Source organism: Notolepis coatsorum (genome assembly GCF_963971535.1).
Source record: "Notolepis coatsorum genome assembly, chromosome: 18".
Classification (NCBI taxonomy): domain Eukaryota; kingdom Metazoa; phylum Chordata; class Actinopteri; order Aulopiformes; family Paralepididae; genus Notolepis; species Notolepis coatsorum.
In genome coordinates, this window is record NC_140182.1 from 38,303,220 (window position 1) to 38,321,430 (window position 18,211).

The 18,211-nt window shown below is 42.6% G+C and overlaps 1 protein-coding gene across 2 annotated transcripts in view; it reads left to right on the forward strand.

Moving 5' to 3' along the window:
* Positions 1–13,676, forward strand: part of tat (tyrosine aminotransferase) — a 55,838-nt gene extending 42,162 nt beyond the window's left edge. For both annotated transcript variants that reach the window (XM_084334647.1, XM_084334646.1), the window contains exons 8-12: positions 7,504–7,656; positions 8,075–8,203; positions 10,068–10,151; positions 10,258–10,356; positions 10,757–13,676. In XM_084334647.1, the coding sequence (XP_084190773.1) occupies positions 7,504–7,656; positions 8,075–8,203; positions 10,068–10,151; positions 10,258–10,356; positions 10,757–10,897 (606 nt within the window). In that variant the 3' untranslated portion in view covers positions 10,898–13,676. The remainder of the gene's footprint in view (positions 1–7,503; positions 7,657–8,074; positions 8,204–10,067; positions 10,152–10,257; positions 10,357–10,756) is intronic.
* Positions 13,677–18,211: the final 4,535 nt, after the last annotated feature.

Genomic DNA, 18,211 nt, shown 5'->3' on the forward strand with positions numbered 1-18,211 from the left:
ACTGTATGCAATTTATCATAGACAATATATCTGGCTCTAAAGAACAGCATGAATATATATATACTTCTTTTTGCATTAAGTTACATTTTAAGATTAGGTTTATCTTGCAAGGCATTACATTACATCACATTTACATTTTGTCATTTAGCTGACGCTTTTATCCAAAGCGACTTACTAGTTTTGTACAACAAGTCAGCAGGAAGGGTACAACTCTATCAGCTGAGTAACAATGTTCATCAAAGTGTTGAGTGCTACAGTGTAGGTTAGTATATTATGACAGTAAGGTTACTTAGGTTTTTATACATTTTTTATTTCAGATATTGATTGAAGAAGTGTGTCTTTAGTCGACGACGAAAGATTGGACGGGTTTCGGCTGTCCTAACTGGTGGGAAGTTCGTTCCACCATTGTGGGGCAAGGACCGAGAATAGGTGCCTTCTCTTTGATGACCCTCCCGGAGCTCAGATATGAGTAGGTCTGAGGCGGCCAGAGGATGCAGAGCGTAGGGGTCTTGAGGGTGTGTAGTTAGAGACCATTGACCGGAGGTAGGCGGGAGCCGTTTCCTTCGCCGCACGATATGCTAGGTCGAGGGAGAGTTGCAGGTTCTCAATGGCTAGTTGTACAGAGTCATCAATACAATACATAATAGTGTCATCCGCATACAGATGAACAGATTAACTTGACAGCCACTTAACACATTGGTTGCCAACGATGAATGACGAATTATCGCTTGGTTGCCACCACTCTAATCAATGAGAGGATGAGCACATTTGCGAACGCTTAAACTATATCTTAAATTATGGCTATGGTTCTAATACACCCGTCGCTTATCAATTACTTGCTTGCAGTCAACATGTATGAAACGGATTGTTTTTTCATCAGTACATTTCCGTTTTATACCGTTTTGAATACGAGTATAGTTTTGGAAATTTCTAGAAAGAAAAAAAGATTCTGCAGTAATAGCCATTTACTGGAATACACACAACACGTTGTCATTTTCCGGCTGATTTATGAATCGTTTTCAAATAAATGCTAGATTATCGATAGTATATGTGTACTTATGCATGCTAGAGAACATTACGCACACACTGTACACACACAGGAGACACGTTGTGAACGCTGTGAAAAAAACCTCTGATTAACCCAATACTGGTAAAATAAAGTCCTTACCTCAGATTAGATGTTCTGCAAAAAGATTAATCCAATTCCTGATTATCGATCGCGTTTATTGATCTAACGTTATACCTCGAAACACATAATCGACGCTTCTTCCAGTGCCCTCAGTGGATGCAATAGTCTCAGGTTACATGCCTCAGAAGTCAAATGTGGAGCCCGGAGTTATTCTTTCTGATGCATTCCCATCGACTCCATTCCAATGGGTGCAATACCATCCGGGAGACGATAGGGGGCTGTATTTGCCCTTTTCGAGGTCAGAGCCATTCCAAATGATAACGTGAGGCTGGATGGGTGAAAAATGAATGGATATCGCTAATAAAATAAATAACGATTAAATAACGAGATTTCTCGTCATTGGCAACCAACACATGGCGGCCAACAATGAGATTTCTCGTCGTTGGCACCCAATGTGTTAAGGATGAGACAATATTATCAATGTAAAGTGTAAATAAGACAGGACCCGAGATCACTGCTATAACAACAAACCTTATGTTTGGCGGTTGTTTTGTTGAGGACCCATACCACAGGTCTCCACAATGCTGCAAGCAGCCATACCACAGGTCTCCACAACGCTGCAAGCAGCCATACCACAGGTCTCTACAACGCTGCAAGCAGCCATACCACAGGTCTCCACAACGCTGCAAGCAGCCATACCACAGGTCTCCACAACACTGCAAGCAGCCATACCACAGGTCTCTACAACGCTGCAAGCAGCCATACCACAGGTCTCCACAACGCTGCAAGCAGCCATACCACAGGTCTCCACAACGCTGCAAGCAGCCATACCACAGGTCTCTACAATGCTGCAAGCGCTATACCACAGGTCTCTACAATGCTGCAAGCGCTATACCACAGGTCTCTACAATGCTGTAAGCAGCCATACCACAGGTCTTCACAACACATGTCCCCAAAGACAGTAGAGAAGCTAGAGGTCTTCACATAGTAAAGACAGTAGAGAGGCTAGAGGTCTTCACATAGTAAAGACAGTAGAGAGGCTAGAGGTCTTCACATAGTAAAGACAGTAGAGAAGCTAGATGTCTTCACATAGTAAAGACAGTAGAGAAGCTAGAGTAATTGGATAGTAGGAGTAGTTTAAACTAGACTGCAGAATGTCCATAGCTAATGGACTCACGTCCAGGAGGTCATACACTCTGGCTATCATTGTGTGAAAGCTACTGTATTTTCTATTATTGGCTGAAAGCTTCTTTCGTGTTGTAAATTATTATTATTATTATTTTTATATCATTGAACATTGTTTTCTAAATGATTTATCATTGTCTGAAAGCTTTTTTTTATTATTATTTATTTTTGTAATCATTGTCTGAACGCTTTGAAATTTTTTAATCATTATCTGAAAGCTTTAATTTTTTTTGCTCATTGGGGAAAAGTTCTGGAGAGCTGCTATGAATGAAAATGTTCAGTGGTGTTGAATCGGGGTTGTTGAGTCCATATAGGACGACTCATTATGGGGCTCAGTCTGCATTCCTCCCCCCCCCCTCCCTTCTTCCCCACACTCTACACAAACAGACCAGAATGACTGTGCACTTTTTTTTGGCGCATGTGTTTGTGATTAATGCAGATGTGTGGTTTCGGCATTACAGATAGAAGGGGCGGGAAGGGGGTGTGTGGCCGGTACAATTTGGGGCAGGGGGTTGGTGTTGGGAAGGTGGGGCTGTTTAGGGGCCTTAGGGGCCAGGATGACTCTGGGCAGCATCAAGTAGCCGCCGAGACTCTGCTTGAGATGCTTGTGGGGAATATTTGGCTCTGGTTTGTCCTCCCTATACGTCATGGTCTCCACCCCCCCTTTAGTCCTCTCTCTGAGGAGCACAAACTACAAGTTTCAAGTTTCTTTAATAGTTGTCATACAGGCTAGAACCTCCACGGGTCATGTGAGTGCCGTGGCTGCCAGGGCCAGAAATTGCTTTGTTTGCGGAGCAGATCAGATGTACTCTGTCAATCATCCTGGCCCAGCCAATAGGGAGCGGGGCGGTTCCGGAACCGCCCACCCAGAATAATGAAAGCCAGCTTGCTATAGTTACTGTACCAGGTCTCTACTGTCGGCCCCCTCGCCTTCTCTCTCTCTCTCTCTCTCTCTCTCTCTCTCTCTCTCTCTCTCTCTCTCTCTGTTTCCTCCTCCTCTTCTCTTCTTATTTCTCTCACATTTTCTTTTTTTGTGTTTTTATTTTTCTCTCATCACTACCCTAATCTAATCTTCTGCATCGCAATGGTACACAATGTTCATTCATTACGCTCACATGATCATCTGTTGCAAATACCTAATCTTCAAAACAGCACCGTACTGCTTTGTGTGTCCATTTTCTTAAAGAAGGAAATATTTGGGTTAGAACCCCAAAAAAATGGGAGGATGCAAAAATGAAAGATGGGAAGACATGCGAATGCAAAGGTACAGATACTGTATTTGCTCAAACAGTGTATGATTAAGAAAGCACATTAAAGGCAGTGGAACACAGTAAGGGGCGACAGAGCGGTTGTCTGGTAATAAGATGGGTAACAGCTCCCGATGAGCAGGTTGGCACCTTGCATGGTCATTGGTCACTCTACCGTGAATGTAGGAGTGAATGTAGGAGTGAATGCACGAGTGAATGTACGAGTGAATGGATGAATGTGAGGCATAAATTGTAAAGTGCTTTGGATTAAAACTGTTATATAAATGCAGTCAATTAGGCAGCTGGGTGGCGCAGCGGACATTGCGCTCATCACCAACGCAAGAGACACCGGGTTCAAATTCGGCTGCGGCGTTGCCTCCGGCTTGGGCCGGCCGTCATACTGGCTCAATTGGCAGAGTCAGCGGGTGGAAGTCGATGGGTGGTAATCTGGACGTTGTGGACAGCTACTCCTACAGGTCAGCTGGGGGACGCCTGCACAGCAGAGACAGGAAATAGCGGCGGTAGTGTGAGCCTCCCACACGTTACACCTCGCCAATGAGAGTCCGCGCTGGCAGGTGAAAAGATGTGACAGGCTGCCTCCTCGTGTACCGAAGGGGACACATGTTGCAAGGCTTCTATCCTCCCTACGACCGACCTGTGGGGGGCATATGCGAGCAACGTTCAAGACAGGGGAGGGGAGAATTGGAAATTGGGAGGGGAGAAAAATAAGGAGAAAAGTGGATAAAAAAAAAAATCAGTCAATTTACTTTACTTACGCCTATCGCTCCTTTTGGGGGAGCATAGGCCATCGACAACAGTTCGCCAGGGTCCTCTGTCCTGTGCTTTGCTTTCCAGCTGTCAGTCCACTCTGTGTGATGTCTGTCTCCAAGTCCCTGCGCCAGGTGTTCTTGGGCCGGCCTCTCTTCCTTTTGCCTTGGGGGTTCCATCTAAGGGCCTGTCTGGTGGTGCTGGTGTTTGGTTTGCGTAGTGTGTGGCCGATCCATCCCCACTTTCTTCTCTTGATTTGTTCTTCCACTGGTTGTTCGCCCGTTCTCTGCCAGAGATCATTGTTACTGATGGTATCTGGCCAGTGGATGTTCAGGATCAGCCTCAGGCATCTGTTGATGAATGACTGCACTCTAGTCATTGTGATCTTGGTGGTCCTCCACATCTCTGATCCGTATAGGAGTACTGGCTTGATGTTGGATTTGAAGAGTCTGATCTTTGTCTGCTGACTAATTACCTTGGAGCTCCAGATGTTCTTTAGTTGGATGTATGAATGATGAATGAATGAAAACTTTATTTAACAGATTGCAGAATGGGTACAATACAGTACAGCTCAATACACACAATTGTTAAGGGGATGCAGACCTGAAAAAGACGTTTGTCTTGTTTCCATCAGGGTCCCCCATTTTCAATTCATATAGTATGAGGCCCTTGCCTTGCTGATTCTTGCTCTGACATCTGCCTCCGTGCCACCCTTCTTGTCTATGATGCTACCTAGGTAGGTGAAGGATTCTACTTCCTCAAGTGCTGTTCCCTCCAGGTTTACTGGGTCTTCGTTGTTTGTGTTGATCTTGAGTATTTTGGTCTTTGCTTGGTGGATGTTGAGGCCTAGTTGTGTTGAGGTGTCTGCCAGTATGTTAGTCTTTTCCTGCATCTGTTGGCGACTGTGGGATAGTAGGGCAAGGTCGTCTGCGAAGTCTAGGTCGTCCAGTTGTGTTGTGTGAGTTGTGTGAGTGTCCACTGGATCCCGTTTCTCCTCTGTGCTGTTGTGGCCTTCAATATCCAGTCGATGGCTAGGAGGAAGAGGAAAGGGGGCAGTATACTATATATGTTGACAAGCTTTTCTGGTATGCCGTAGTGTCGAAGCAGTTTCCAGAGGGTGTTTCTGTGGAGGCTGTCAAATGCCTTCTCGTAGTCTACGAAGTTGATGTATAGTGGAGAGTTCCATTCCAATGATTGCTCGACTATGATTCGGAGGGTTGCAATCTGGTCCACACATGATCTATTGGGCCGGAAGCCTGCCTGCTGGTCTCTTAGCTGCGGATCCACCACGTTCTTTATTCGTTCGAGGAGGATTCTGTTGAAGATCTTTCCTGGCACTGATAAATGCATGATTCCTCTGTAGTTGTGGCATTGGCTGAGGTCTCCTTTCTTAGGTATTTTGACCAAGTAGCCTTCTTTCCAATCTGTTGGCCCTTCCTCTTTCTCCCAGATCTTCTCAAACAGAGGGTGTAGCATCTCTACTGAGGTGTCTATGTCTGCCTTCAGTGCCTCAGCAGGGATGCAGTAAATTTACAGTAGTAGCTCAAATGCAGCGACAGCAAGGCGACGACCTAAAGGTCTTTCTTTCTTGGGAACTTGAGATTGTTGCACCTTCCTCAGGCCTCTCCTCTCCCTGCTCTTGTTAATCTGGATATATCCTCTCACTCCACTCTTGTTAATCTGAATATATCCTCTCACTCCACTCTTGTTAATCTGGATATATCCTCTCTCTCTCCGCTCTTGTTAATCTGGATATATCCTCTCTCTCTATGCTCCTGTTAATTTGGATATCTATATCCTCTCTCTCCACTCTTGTTAATCTGGATATATCCTCTCTCCGCTCCTGTTAATCTGGATATATATCCTCTCTCTCTCTGCTCCTGTTAATCTGGATATATCCTCTCTCTCTGCTCTTGTTAATCTGGATATATCCTCTCTCTATGCTCCTGTTAATCTGGATATATCCTCTCTCTCTCTCTGCTCCTGTTAATATGGATATATCCTCTCTCTCCGCTCTTGTTAATCTGGATATATCCTCTCTCTCTACGCTCCTGTTAATCTAGATATATCCTCTCTCTCTCTACGCTCCTGTTAATCTGGATATATCCTCTCTCTATGCTCCTGTTAATCTGGATATATCCTCTCTCTCTCTCTGCTCCTGTTAATATGGATATATCCTCTCTCTCCGCTCTTGTTAATCTGGATATATCCTCTCTCTCTACGCTCCTGTTAATCTAGATATATCCTCTCTCTCTCTACGCTCCTGTTAATCTGGATATATCCTCTCTCTCTGCTCCTGTTAATATGGATATATCCTCTCTCTCTACGCTCCTGTTAATCTGGATATATCCTCTCTCTCTCTGCGCTCCTGTTAATCTGGATATAGCCTCTCTCTCTCCGCTCTTGTTAATCTGGATATATCCTCTCTCTCTGCGCTCCTGTTAATCTGGATATAGCCTCTCTCTCTACGCTCCTGTTAATCTGGATATATCCTCTCTCTCTGCGCTCCTGTTAATCTGGATATATCCTCTCTCTCTGCGCTCCTGTTAATCTGGATATATCCTCTCTCTTTCTACGCTCCTGTTAATCTGGATATAGCCTTTCTCTCTGCGCTCCTGTTAATCTGGATATATCCTCTCTCTCTGCGCTCCTGTTAATCTGGATATATCCTCTCTCTCTGCGCTCCTGTTAATCTGGATATATCCTCTCTCTGCACTCCTGTTAATCTGGATATATCCTCTCTCTCTACGCTCCTGTTAATCTGGATATAGCCTCTCTCTCTGCGCTCCTGTTAATCTGGATATAGCCTCTCTCTCTCCGCTCTTGTTAATCTGGATATATCCTCTCTCTCTGCGCTCCTGTTAATCTGGATATAGCCTCTCTCTCTCCGCTCTTGTTAATCTGGATATAGCCTCTCTCTCTGCGCTCCTGTTAATCTGGATATATCCTCTCTCTCTACGCTCCTGTTAATCTGGATATATCCTCTCTCTGCGCTCCTGTTAATCTGGATATAGCCTCTCTATCTGCGCTCCTGTTAATCTGGATATAGCCTCTCTCTGCGCTCCTATTAATCTGGATATAGCCTCTCTCTCTGCGCTCCTGTTAATCTGGATATATCTTCTCTCTCTACGCTCCTGTTAATCTGGATATATCATCTTCTTTCTCTGTCCACAGGTGTTTCCTGGCTGTAGTTCTCACTCCCTGGCATCCCTCAGCAGTGACGTGCCCGTCCTGTCCTGCGGTGGTCTGGCCAAGCGCTGGTTGGTTCCCGGCTGGAGGTTGGGATGGATCCTCATCCATGACCGCAACGATGCATTCGGGCCCGAGGTAAGGCTGGCGATTTAGGCTATTGTTACTGACGATTCATCTGAAGTTATGAAAAACGTGTAAAAATGAATTAAAATCAATGCAATCGACAGCTCTTTGATTGCACGTGCCAAAAACATGCAACCGCAGTAAAAAAACATACAACCCACACAATGCAGGCAATGGAGGAAAACTTAACACATGACCTTGTATATCTGCAGACACACACACACACACATAGACACACACACATAGACACACACACACACACACACACACACACACACACACACACACACACACACACACACACACACACACACACACACACACACACACACACACACACACACACACAAACACACACACGTATGCACTCTAGGTCATTATCCTCATTTCTGTCTATTCAGTTTGTGTCTCTCTCTCTCCCTCACATCAGATCCGACAGGGCCTGCTGAAGCTGACCCAGCGTATTCTAGGAGCCTGCACCATCGTCCAGGGGGCGCTAGAGAGCATCCTGAACAGCACACCACACAGCTTCTACCATAGAACCATCAGCTTCCTCAAGGTGAGCAGCAGCAGCAATCAAACATACACACAGATATAGTAGTATGAGACAGATGTCAAGTCAATACTTAGATTATATTAGATTAGATTAGATTCTAATTTATTGTCCTTATACAGCACAAATACCGTACAACGAAAAGTGCAAATGTAACAGTAAAGTGCAATAGCAATATACAATGTACAGGTGATTAAACTGGATATAAAATATATAAATGACTACTGAGTAATAGTGCTAATCAGATGTATGTACAGTGTGTATTATTATGTACAGTGATACAGGTATAAGACACTATGGTAAGTAATACTGGCCAGCGGTATTACTATAGAGTAGGTAAGGGATATGTACAGATATAGATATAGTATCTACAGGTATTTAAAAGGGATTATATGCAGGTATATACAGACAGATGTGGATAAATATATATAAGATAAGTATTAAATATATATATATATACAGCATTATTGTACATGCTATCATACAGAGTTATATGGGTTATATGCAGGTGTATAAATAGGTATACTGTATAGAAAGGATTATATGCAGTTATATTCAGACAGATATTGATATATATATAATATATATATGCTGTAAATATAAATATATTTATATTTTTAGAAGCATTGTTGTACATGCTATCTTACAGTATAAGGGCAGACTATAGTTTGAGGTAGGTAGTTATGATTACAGTCCATCTACTACGATCACTTAGTATGTTGTATGGTTGTCTCATACATCACCTGAAAGCAATGCAACCTCTGCTGTCTTTAGCTAGGAATGCACACAATGCTCCAACTTACCATCTTTAGATAATTAGGCTTGAAGACATGGTTCATCAAACAACTTAAAACAGACTCACAGACTTCATAGCTCTTCTCAAGGGTTCATTATTGACACTATTGTAGTATATTATGTTTGGACAAAGGGCCCCAGTTTGTTTTGTTGATTTACATTTACATTACATTTTACATTTTGTCATTTAGCTGACGCTTTTATCCAAAGCGACTTACAAGTTCTGTACGACAAGTCATCAGGAAGGGCACAACTCTATCAGCTGAGTAAAAATGTTCATCAAAGTGTTGAGTGCTACAGTGTAGGTTAGTATATTAGGACATGTGCATGACAGTAAGGTTAGTTAGGGTTATTTATTCCCCGCCCTCTCAGAATACTCAGTCTTCACAGACTCTGATTGACACATAAACCAATATGCCTGTTGTGCTAAATTGATGCTCGGGGGACAATAAGTCCAGTAACAATTAACATTAACGTTGCTTGTGAAATAACAGGGTTATAACACATTAATAACACATATATAAGCCAGTAGTGTAGTCTAATAATATATGCAGGCATACAGAGCATACCCACATCTTTCTCTGGTTTAACAGTATACCCTGAGTACATCCTGAGTACATTTACATTTACATTTACATTCACATTTACATTCACATTTACATTTAGTCATTTAGCTGACGCTTTTATCCAAAGTGACTTACACGTTCTGTACAAGAAGTCAACAGGAAGGGTACATCTCTGGCAGCTAAGGGCGATATTGTACGTCAAACAGTATCAAACTTGAATGCTTACACTCTTGAGTGCATAGTAGTATAGACATATTAGAGTAGTAGGTAGTAATATAGGCATAGTAGATAGTAGTATAGACATATTAGCACAGTAAGTAGTAATATAGTCACAGTAGATTACTTAGTAGCAAAGTGCATACTAGTAAAATACAGTACGATACAATACAGTGCAAAATAGTAATTGCTTTTCTATAGCCACAGGACACACACCTGTTGACCAGAAATGTAAGGCATGCAGGAGCCTTTACAGCTAAGTGTTGAGCTAATTCTACTTCCTCCCCCACCAGTCCAACTCAGAGATCTGTTTCAATGAGCTGTCTACCATCCCCGGCCTCAAACCTGTGATGCCCTCAGGAGCCATGTACCTCATGGTTAGTACAGCCCTCCACACTCTTTATATTCAATCAATTGATCAATCAAATTTGATCTTGGTACAACTTGAAAGACAGCTCAGTATGTACGTTTTCTTGTTTACAGGTGGGGATCGATATGGATCACTTCCGAGAGTTTAAAAATGACGTTCACTTCACTGAATGTCTGGTGACAGAACAGTCCGTCTTCTGTCTGCCAGCCTCAGTAAGGAAAATCTATCTATCTATCTATCTATCTATCTATCTATCTATCTATCTATCTATCTATCTATCTATCTATCTATCTATCTATCTATCTATCTATCTATCTATCTATCTATCTATCTATCTATCTATCTATCTATCTATCTATCTATCTATCTATCTATCTATCTATCTATCTATCTATCTATCTATCTATCTATCTATCTATCTATCTATCTATCTATCTATCTATCTATCTATCTATCTATCTATCTATCTATCTATCTATCTATAGTATACCGTACATACATGTACATTTACATTTGACATTTTGTCATTTAGCTGACGCTCTTATCCAAAGCGACTTACAAGTTCTACACATGTATCAGTACATTGCTTCCTAACCATTCTCTCCTCCCCAGGCGTTTGAATATCCAAACTTCTTCCGCATCGTGGTGACCGTGCCGGAGGAGATGATGGTGGAGGCCTGCAGACGTATCCGAGAGTTCTGCCAGTGTCACTACCAACCTGGCAGCGAAGACAGCAGCGAGCTGGACAAATGAGAGCCCGCTGCTGGAAGGCAGGTGGGAGGGAGGAGTGGAAGAGAGGCAGACCCAAATAGGGGGGACAGAGAGAGAGAGAGAGAGAGAGAGAGAGAGAGAGAGAGAGAGAGAGAGAGAGAGAGAGAGAGAGAGAGAGAGAGAGAGAGAGAGAGAGAGAGAGAGAGAGAGAGAGAGAGAGAGAGAGGGAGAGAGATAGAGAGAAAAAAGGGATGAAATGAGGGATCAGAAAGGACGATGGGGTGTCTGAATATGTCCCTTGAGAGGAGAGCATTTCCACGCCACTACTGGTTGATGTTACTTTTGAGGGACCTTCGGACCCAAACGTCAATCAATCAAGATGTCATGGTGACCAGTTTGTGTGGTAAACTTCTTTCTCTGAGTGGGCTTTAAAGGGATACTCCACCCATTTTACAAAGCCTACATGTATCTGATTCGTCACCAACGGCGAGTTGTCTCAGCCCACTAACCTGCACCGGGGTTTTCGAAGATATTGTTAAGTTGTACTTGTTAGCACGTATTCTGGCATGGCAACTTAGTGGAGGAACACCGTTAGCTCAGTAGGTGGCAGGAGGTTCTGGTGGTGATGTCCTTTCATCGCCTGCCAGAGGAGAGGTTCTGGTGGTTATGTCCTTCCTGCCAGGGGGGGTTATTGTGACGGGGTGGTGACCAGGGTGCGCGTCGGGTCAGAGGCGATCTTACCAGCCTTGGCTCTTGGCTTCTCAGGGTGTAAAGTTCACCAGTGATATCTTGTCAGACACGCTTCATGTCCACCATTAACCTCCACTAGCGTTGCTAAACATTTCTGGATAAACATTTCTGCCTCCCAATATCTTGACAACAACAACAACAAAACCACACAGGTGCAAGTGCTTTTTGGACTGACTGAAATGACGGATCAGATAACCTTACGATGGGTGGAGTATCCCTCCAACCGATGGCTTTTGATTTCTTTCACCACAAAAGAGAATGTGTGTGTGTGTGTGTGCGCGTCCATGTGTGTGTGTGTGTGTATTCCTCTTTCCAAAAGATGTAAATGTGTTGCACTGAGGGATCAATGCTGAGGTCCTCTTCATCCATGTCAATGCCGTTTGTTGAGAACGCCATGTTATGAGCGGACCAGATATTTATATTTTCTATGGCCACCTTATGTTAACCTATACTGTGTTCATTATTATTTCTATGTAGTTCCCATGACTCTATAATGTAGTCTAACCCCTCCAAACGGTGATACTCAGTCTGAACAACAATAGGAAGATCATAGACTGCCCTTGCATACCAGTGCCTTCCCACAAAATTTCTTCTGGGGTTTGTAGGAATGAGAACCTTCCCGTTGCCAAATTCCAATACAATTTGAAGAAAAGTCAGTTCTTGAATTGATTGAATTTAAAACAGAATTCAATCCATTAGCGATCGTGTGACACTAAATCTCTCCATTTAACTATTGAAATTAAAGTTATTTTTAGGTGAGGTGGCACAGCACTTTAATCCCTTGATCTCCTGCATGGGAAGCCAAACATCTACCAGTCAGCCCCCCTTGGCCAAGGGAGATATTAGGCTTACTAGGCTTCAGGCCAAGGGAGATATTAGGCTTACTAGGCTTCAGGCCAAGGGAGATATTAGGCTTACTAGGCTTCAGGCCAAGGGAGATATTAGGCTTACTAGGTTTCAGGCCAAGGGAGATATTAGGCTTACTAGGTTTCAGGCCAAGGGAGGTATTAGGCTTACTAGGCTTCAGGCCAAGGGAGATATTAGGCTTACTAGGTTTCATGCCAAGGGAGATATTAGGCTTACTAGGCTTCAGGCCAAGGGAGATATTAGGCTTAATAGGTTTCAGGCCAAGGGAGGTATTAGGCTTACTAGGCTTCAGGCCAAGGGAGATATTAGGCTTACTAGGCTTCAGGCCAAGGGAGATATTAGGCTTAATAGGTTTCAGGCCAAGGGAGGTATTAGGCTTACTAGGCTTCAGGCCAAGGGAGATATTAGGCTTACTAGGCTTCAGGCCAAGGGAGATATTAGGCTTACTAGGCTTGAGGCCAAGGGAGATATTAGGCTTACTAGGCTTCAGGCCAAGGGAGATATTAGGCTTACTAGGTTTCAGGCCAAGGGGAGGTATTAGGCTTGCTAGGCTTCAGACAGGGCTACTCTGCTACACCGACAGCTCCTTGAAGTGGGGTTGCCCTTGTCTGATCCTCAAGTGCCTTCAGTTTCACTTCATTATTCCATCTGAAAGTGCTTCCACCGATTTCAGGTGTTATTATCCTGGCAGACCTGATATATTATATATATCCAGAGAAAGCACCGATCACGACAGCAGGACCGGACCCTGAACCATTGAATAAAGTAGGCGGGACTAGGAGCAGGCAAGGTTGGGGAGACACTGGCAGCATGCCATACAAATCAGGAATCTCTTTGGTGTATCAGACAGTTTACCATAATGCCACTGTGTGTCTATTCTATTAATTATGTTTCTGTAAGACCTAGGAGACTATTAGGAGACAGAGAGGTGAATTGTATCTATATTTTTGTATTGGTGTCGCTACGAGGAACATTACCTATTGTTATTTTCAGGTACATACTGTAATGTATGTGCATGTGTTGACAAGTCGTAGTACAGTTAGAATGCATGCTCAACACTTATACAACACTTTCTATGTATATTGTATGTATGTTAATCATGTAATATCAATTTTGTAATATCTTGCTGTATTGAATATATATTTTTCTCCCCCGCTGCCATGTAAAAAGTTATTTAAACCAAATTAAAGCTTATAAAATAAGACAGAGTGGTTTCCCGTGACTGATTGGCTGTAAGAAAGCAACATGCATGCACACGCACGCACGCACGCACGCACGCACGCACGCACACACGCACACACACACACACACACACACACACACACACACACACACACACAGCTTGTTGATTTGAAAGATATATTTCTTAGTGCATTTCTGCTTCATTATACAGTGGGTGACAGGAAATCTGGGGTAGAGAGAAAGGGGATGACATGCAACAAGGGCCTTAGGCCGGATTCAAACACAGGATGTTGCGATTACCCAACATGCATCCTGAGCCACCAGGACATCTGCCATCTCTACTGGTCACTTTGGCAGGTTGCGTCTTTAGCTACTAATGAACGACTGATATTCAGAATCCACTAGCCACTGTGGCCGACTGAACGGGGAGTTAATAAAAGGCATATGTGGTCGTGTCGCTCACAGGACAAGACGTTCTGTCCACCAGGCCTCATGGGGGGCGTGACCTTACTGACACGGAGTCCCTCCACAGAATTATGTAACTCTGTGTTAAAGGGGAGCCGTGCGTTGAATGGGTCCAGACGGGTCAGTACAGGGACCAGACAGGTCAGTACAGGGTCCAGACGGGTCAGTACAGGGACCAGACGGGTCAGAACACGGTCCAGACGGGTCAGTACAGGGACCAGACAGGTCAGTACAGGGACCAGACGGGTCAGAACACGGTCCAGACGGGTCAGTACAGGGACCAGACAGGTCAGTACAGGGACCAGACGGGTCAGAACACGGTCCAGACGGGTCAGTACAGAGACCAGACGGGTCAGCACAGGGACCAGACGGGTCAGAACACGGTCCAGACGGGTCAGTACAGGGACCAGATAGGTCAATACAGGGACCAGATAGGTCAATACAGGGACCAGATAGGTCAGTACAGGGACCAGATAGGTCAGTACAGGGACCAGATAGGTCAATACAGGGACCAGATAGGTCAGTACAGGGACCAGATATGTCAATAGAAGGACCAGATAGGTCAGTACAGGGACCAGATATGTCAATAGAAGGACCAGATAGGTCAGTACAGGGACCAGATAGGTCAGTAACAGGGACCAGATAGGTCAGTACAGGGACCAGACTCGGTCAGTACAGGGACCAGATAGGTCAGTACAGGGACCAGACGGGTCAGTACAGGGACCAGACTGGTCAGTACAGGGACCAGATAGGTCAGTACAGGGACCAGATAGGTCAGTTACAGGGACCAGATAGGTCAGTACAGGGACCAGATAGGTCAGTACAGGGACAGACTGGTCAGTACAGGGACCAGATAGGTCAGTACACTGTTGGTTCCTATTGAAACCTGATGTGGTTGAACAGCGTGTTTGTTCCTTGAACTTATTCCATGAACAACACATGCATTCTGAATAATCAAACTATACTCAGGTCCACATGCATACTGGGGTGGGGGGGGGGGGGGGGGGGGGTGGGGGGGGGGGGGGGGGGGTAATTTGGGGGGTGTCTGGTTTCTGGGTCCCGGAGCCCCACCATGAATTGAATTACAAAATGAGCCTGTTTCTCTGTGGTAAAGTAATGCATACTAAAGTTGGTAAAGTATTGTTTAATGAGCCTGTTTCTCTGTGTAAAGTAACGCATATTAAAGTTGGGTAAAGTATTGTTTAATGAGCCCAGGCACTGGGGGAGACACTAAACGTCCTGGATGAAAAATCTGAAGAGGCCCTTTTAGGGTTTGGGTCTTTAATTCCTCTGACAAACCAACAGATGTCAACTGTAAATCTTAAGAAGTAACAGGCATTCTGGAGTAAATACTGTAACCCCTCCTTCCTTCCTTCCTTCCTTCCTTCCTTCTTTCTTTTTTTCTATCTATCTGTCTTTATTTTTCTATCTTTGTTTGTTTCTATCTTTCTTTCTTTCCTTCCTTCACTTACTCCTCCCATAACATGTCATTTTTCATGACATCATAACCATGAGGGTTTCATATAACTCCATGTAGATGGACAGCAGGCCGGCGCTACAGAGACAGAGAGTCAAACAGGAGAAAGTCCACATGATGAATGAATAAGACATCAGAGAGGAACAGACTTTAGCTGCTATTTTCCCCTCCTCAATACATACTCCTCATTAGGTAATTAAAGAAGACGTATACTGACGTAAGAACATAATGAAATAATGGATCTATGTTTGGGAGTTGCTGTCTTTCCATGATGATGATGATCTGCACAACCTTATAATGAAAAAGATATAGCTTTTTTAGCCATTTATACCTTTATCTATATCTGTATGAATATATTTGCAATATATATGTGCACTATACGCACTGTATATACTTGACCTATATATATTCCATATCTACTCTTATTAGTTATTAGAATAGTATCACCATAGTGCATTTATATTTGTATTACTGTACAGTAGCTTAGTTATATATACAGTATATTCCATTTAATCACTTGTTGTTACACTGTATATTGTTATGCACTTTACTGCTCTCTGGTTAGATGCCAACTTATTTTCATTGTACTGTACGAGTTGGGTTGAACAAGAGATAATCAGAAGCGATGCATGAAACACAGTGAAATTACCATAGAAGCTCTCTGACCAGATCCATGAAATCTCTAAAAGGCTATTGTCTCATTCTAGTTAAAGTTAAAGGTGCTATAGATAACATTCAGCCACTAGATGTCGCACTAGAGCATCAGCATGTCAGTTATCCAATCAGATGCATTCCGCATGGGGAAATTGGAAGTAGGGAGGGGATACGTGCATGCAACATGTAAACAACAACATTCCTTTTGGACCCGCAAAAACATTTAAATGATATATTCATTAATCAACAATTGTTTTGGATGTATTGTAAAAAAAAGAAAGAAGATTCCTCTTCATTAAGTTGATCAAGATACTAATTTAAGTTGTTTGAAGAATTTATTTTTGTTGCTGTTCAGCGCCTACGCAGTTTCCCTCTCCCGGCACAGGGGGCCAATCTTCCATAGTGCAACTTTATGGAATGAGAAGCTTCCTTCAGCTATTTAAAGGGGTATTTCACCAAAAAAACAATGCTGATTTATTTATTTATATAATTTTGTTTGACAGTTATTGAGAGTAAATTGAATATAGCCACCAGTGATGTCATCGGGGGATTGATCCTTGTGTTGTGTTAATTATAGCTCAATTAAATGATAAGGCAGGTCCCTTCATCTACATCATTTCATGGTGCTGTAATTAACACAACACAAGGACTAATGTCCCTGATGACATCACTGGTGACCGTATTCAAACTCATTTACTCTCAATAATTGTTAAACTAAATGGGGCGCTCCAGTAGCACACCATATAGCGCGAAGCGGTCGTCCCGGGTTTGTTTCCCAGTCCCGGCGACCATTTGCTGCATGTCTTCCCCTACCTCTCCTCCCATTCTCCCTCTCTCCTCTATCGGTCCTGCATGGCCAGAAAAAGGTGTAAAACGCTAATAAAGATCATTTCGAAAAAATAATTGTTAAATTAAATGAATGTGTGTGAAACTGATTCATTTTTGTGAGATTATGTGCAAAATAAATCAGCATTGTTTTTTTGATGGAGTGCCCCTTTAAGAGACAGTTGAAAATCAATGCTGATCATTTTCTGTTTACTTTTTTTACTTGATTGAATCTGAACTGAATTGGCATGCCTGTGAATCTCATATAAGGATTTGAGCCTGTATACAATATACAATATACAATATATATAATATGCAATATACAATATACAATATAAAATATAAAATGACAATATATAATAAATTATACAATATACAATATGCAATATGCAATATACAATATAAAATATACAATATAAAATATAGAATATATAATATGCAATATATAATATACAATATGCAATAGGCTTATGTATCCGTGTGTTATTCAAGACAGAACAGATAGAAAACAAAAAACTAAGGAAAACAAAGGAAATTTGTATTATGAATGAATGAGTATGAATGAGTATGAATGAATGAGCTCTGTCAGGATCTAAGGGTAACAGTACTGTATATTTGAATACCGTTATGTCACAAATGTATCAGTACTAAATACCTATATGTCCCTATGCCATAAATGTCATGTATGTTGTGTATGTCATAAATGTCTATATGAATTGAAAATGGGGGACCCTGATGGAAACAAGACAAACGTCTTTCTCAGGTCTGCATCCCCTTAACAATTGTATGTATTGAGCCGTACTGTATTGTACCCATTCTGCAATCTGTTAAATAAAGTTTTCATTCATTCATTCATGAGTGTATGCGTGATTATATTATTTTTATTTAACCTTTATTTTACCAGGTAGTCACTTCAATGATCTCTTTTTTCGAGTAAGACCTGGCCCAAAATGGCAGCAAATCAAACACAAACATACAAGACACAAACACAGACAAAGACATAAAGGCAATATTATATATTACATTAGATTACATTAGATTACACGAGATTAGATTCAAATGTATTGTCATCATACAGTACAGTACAAGTACAGTACAATGAAAATAAGTTTGGCATCCAATCAGAGTGCAAATGT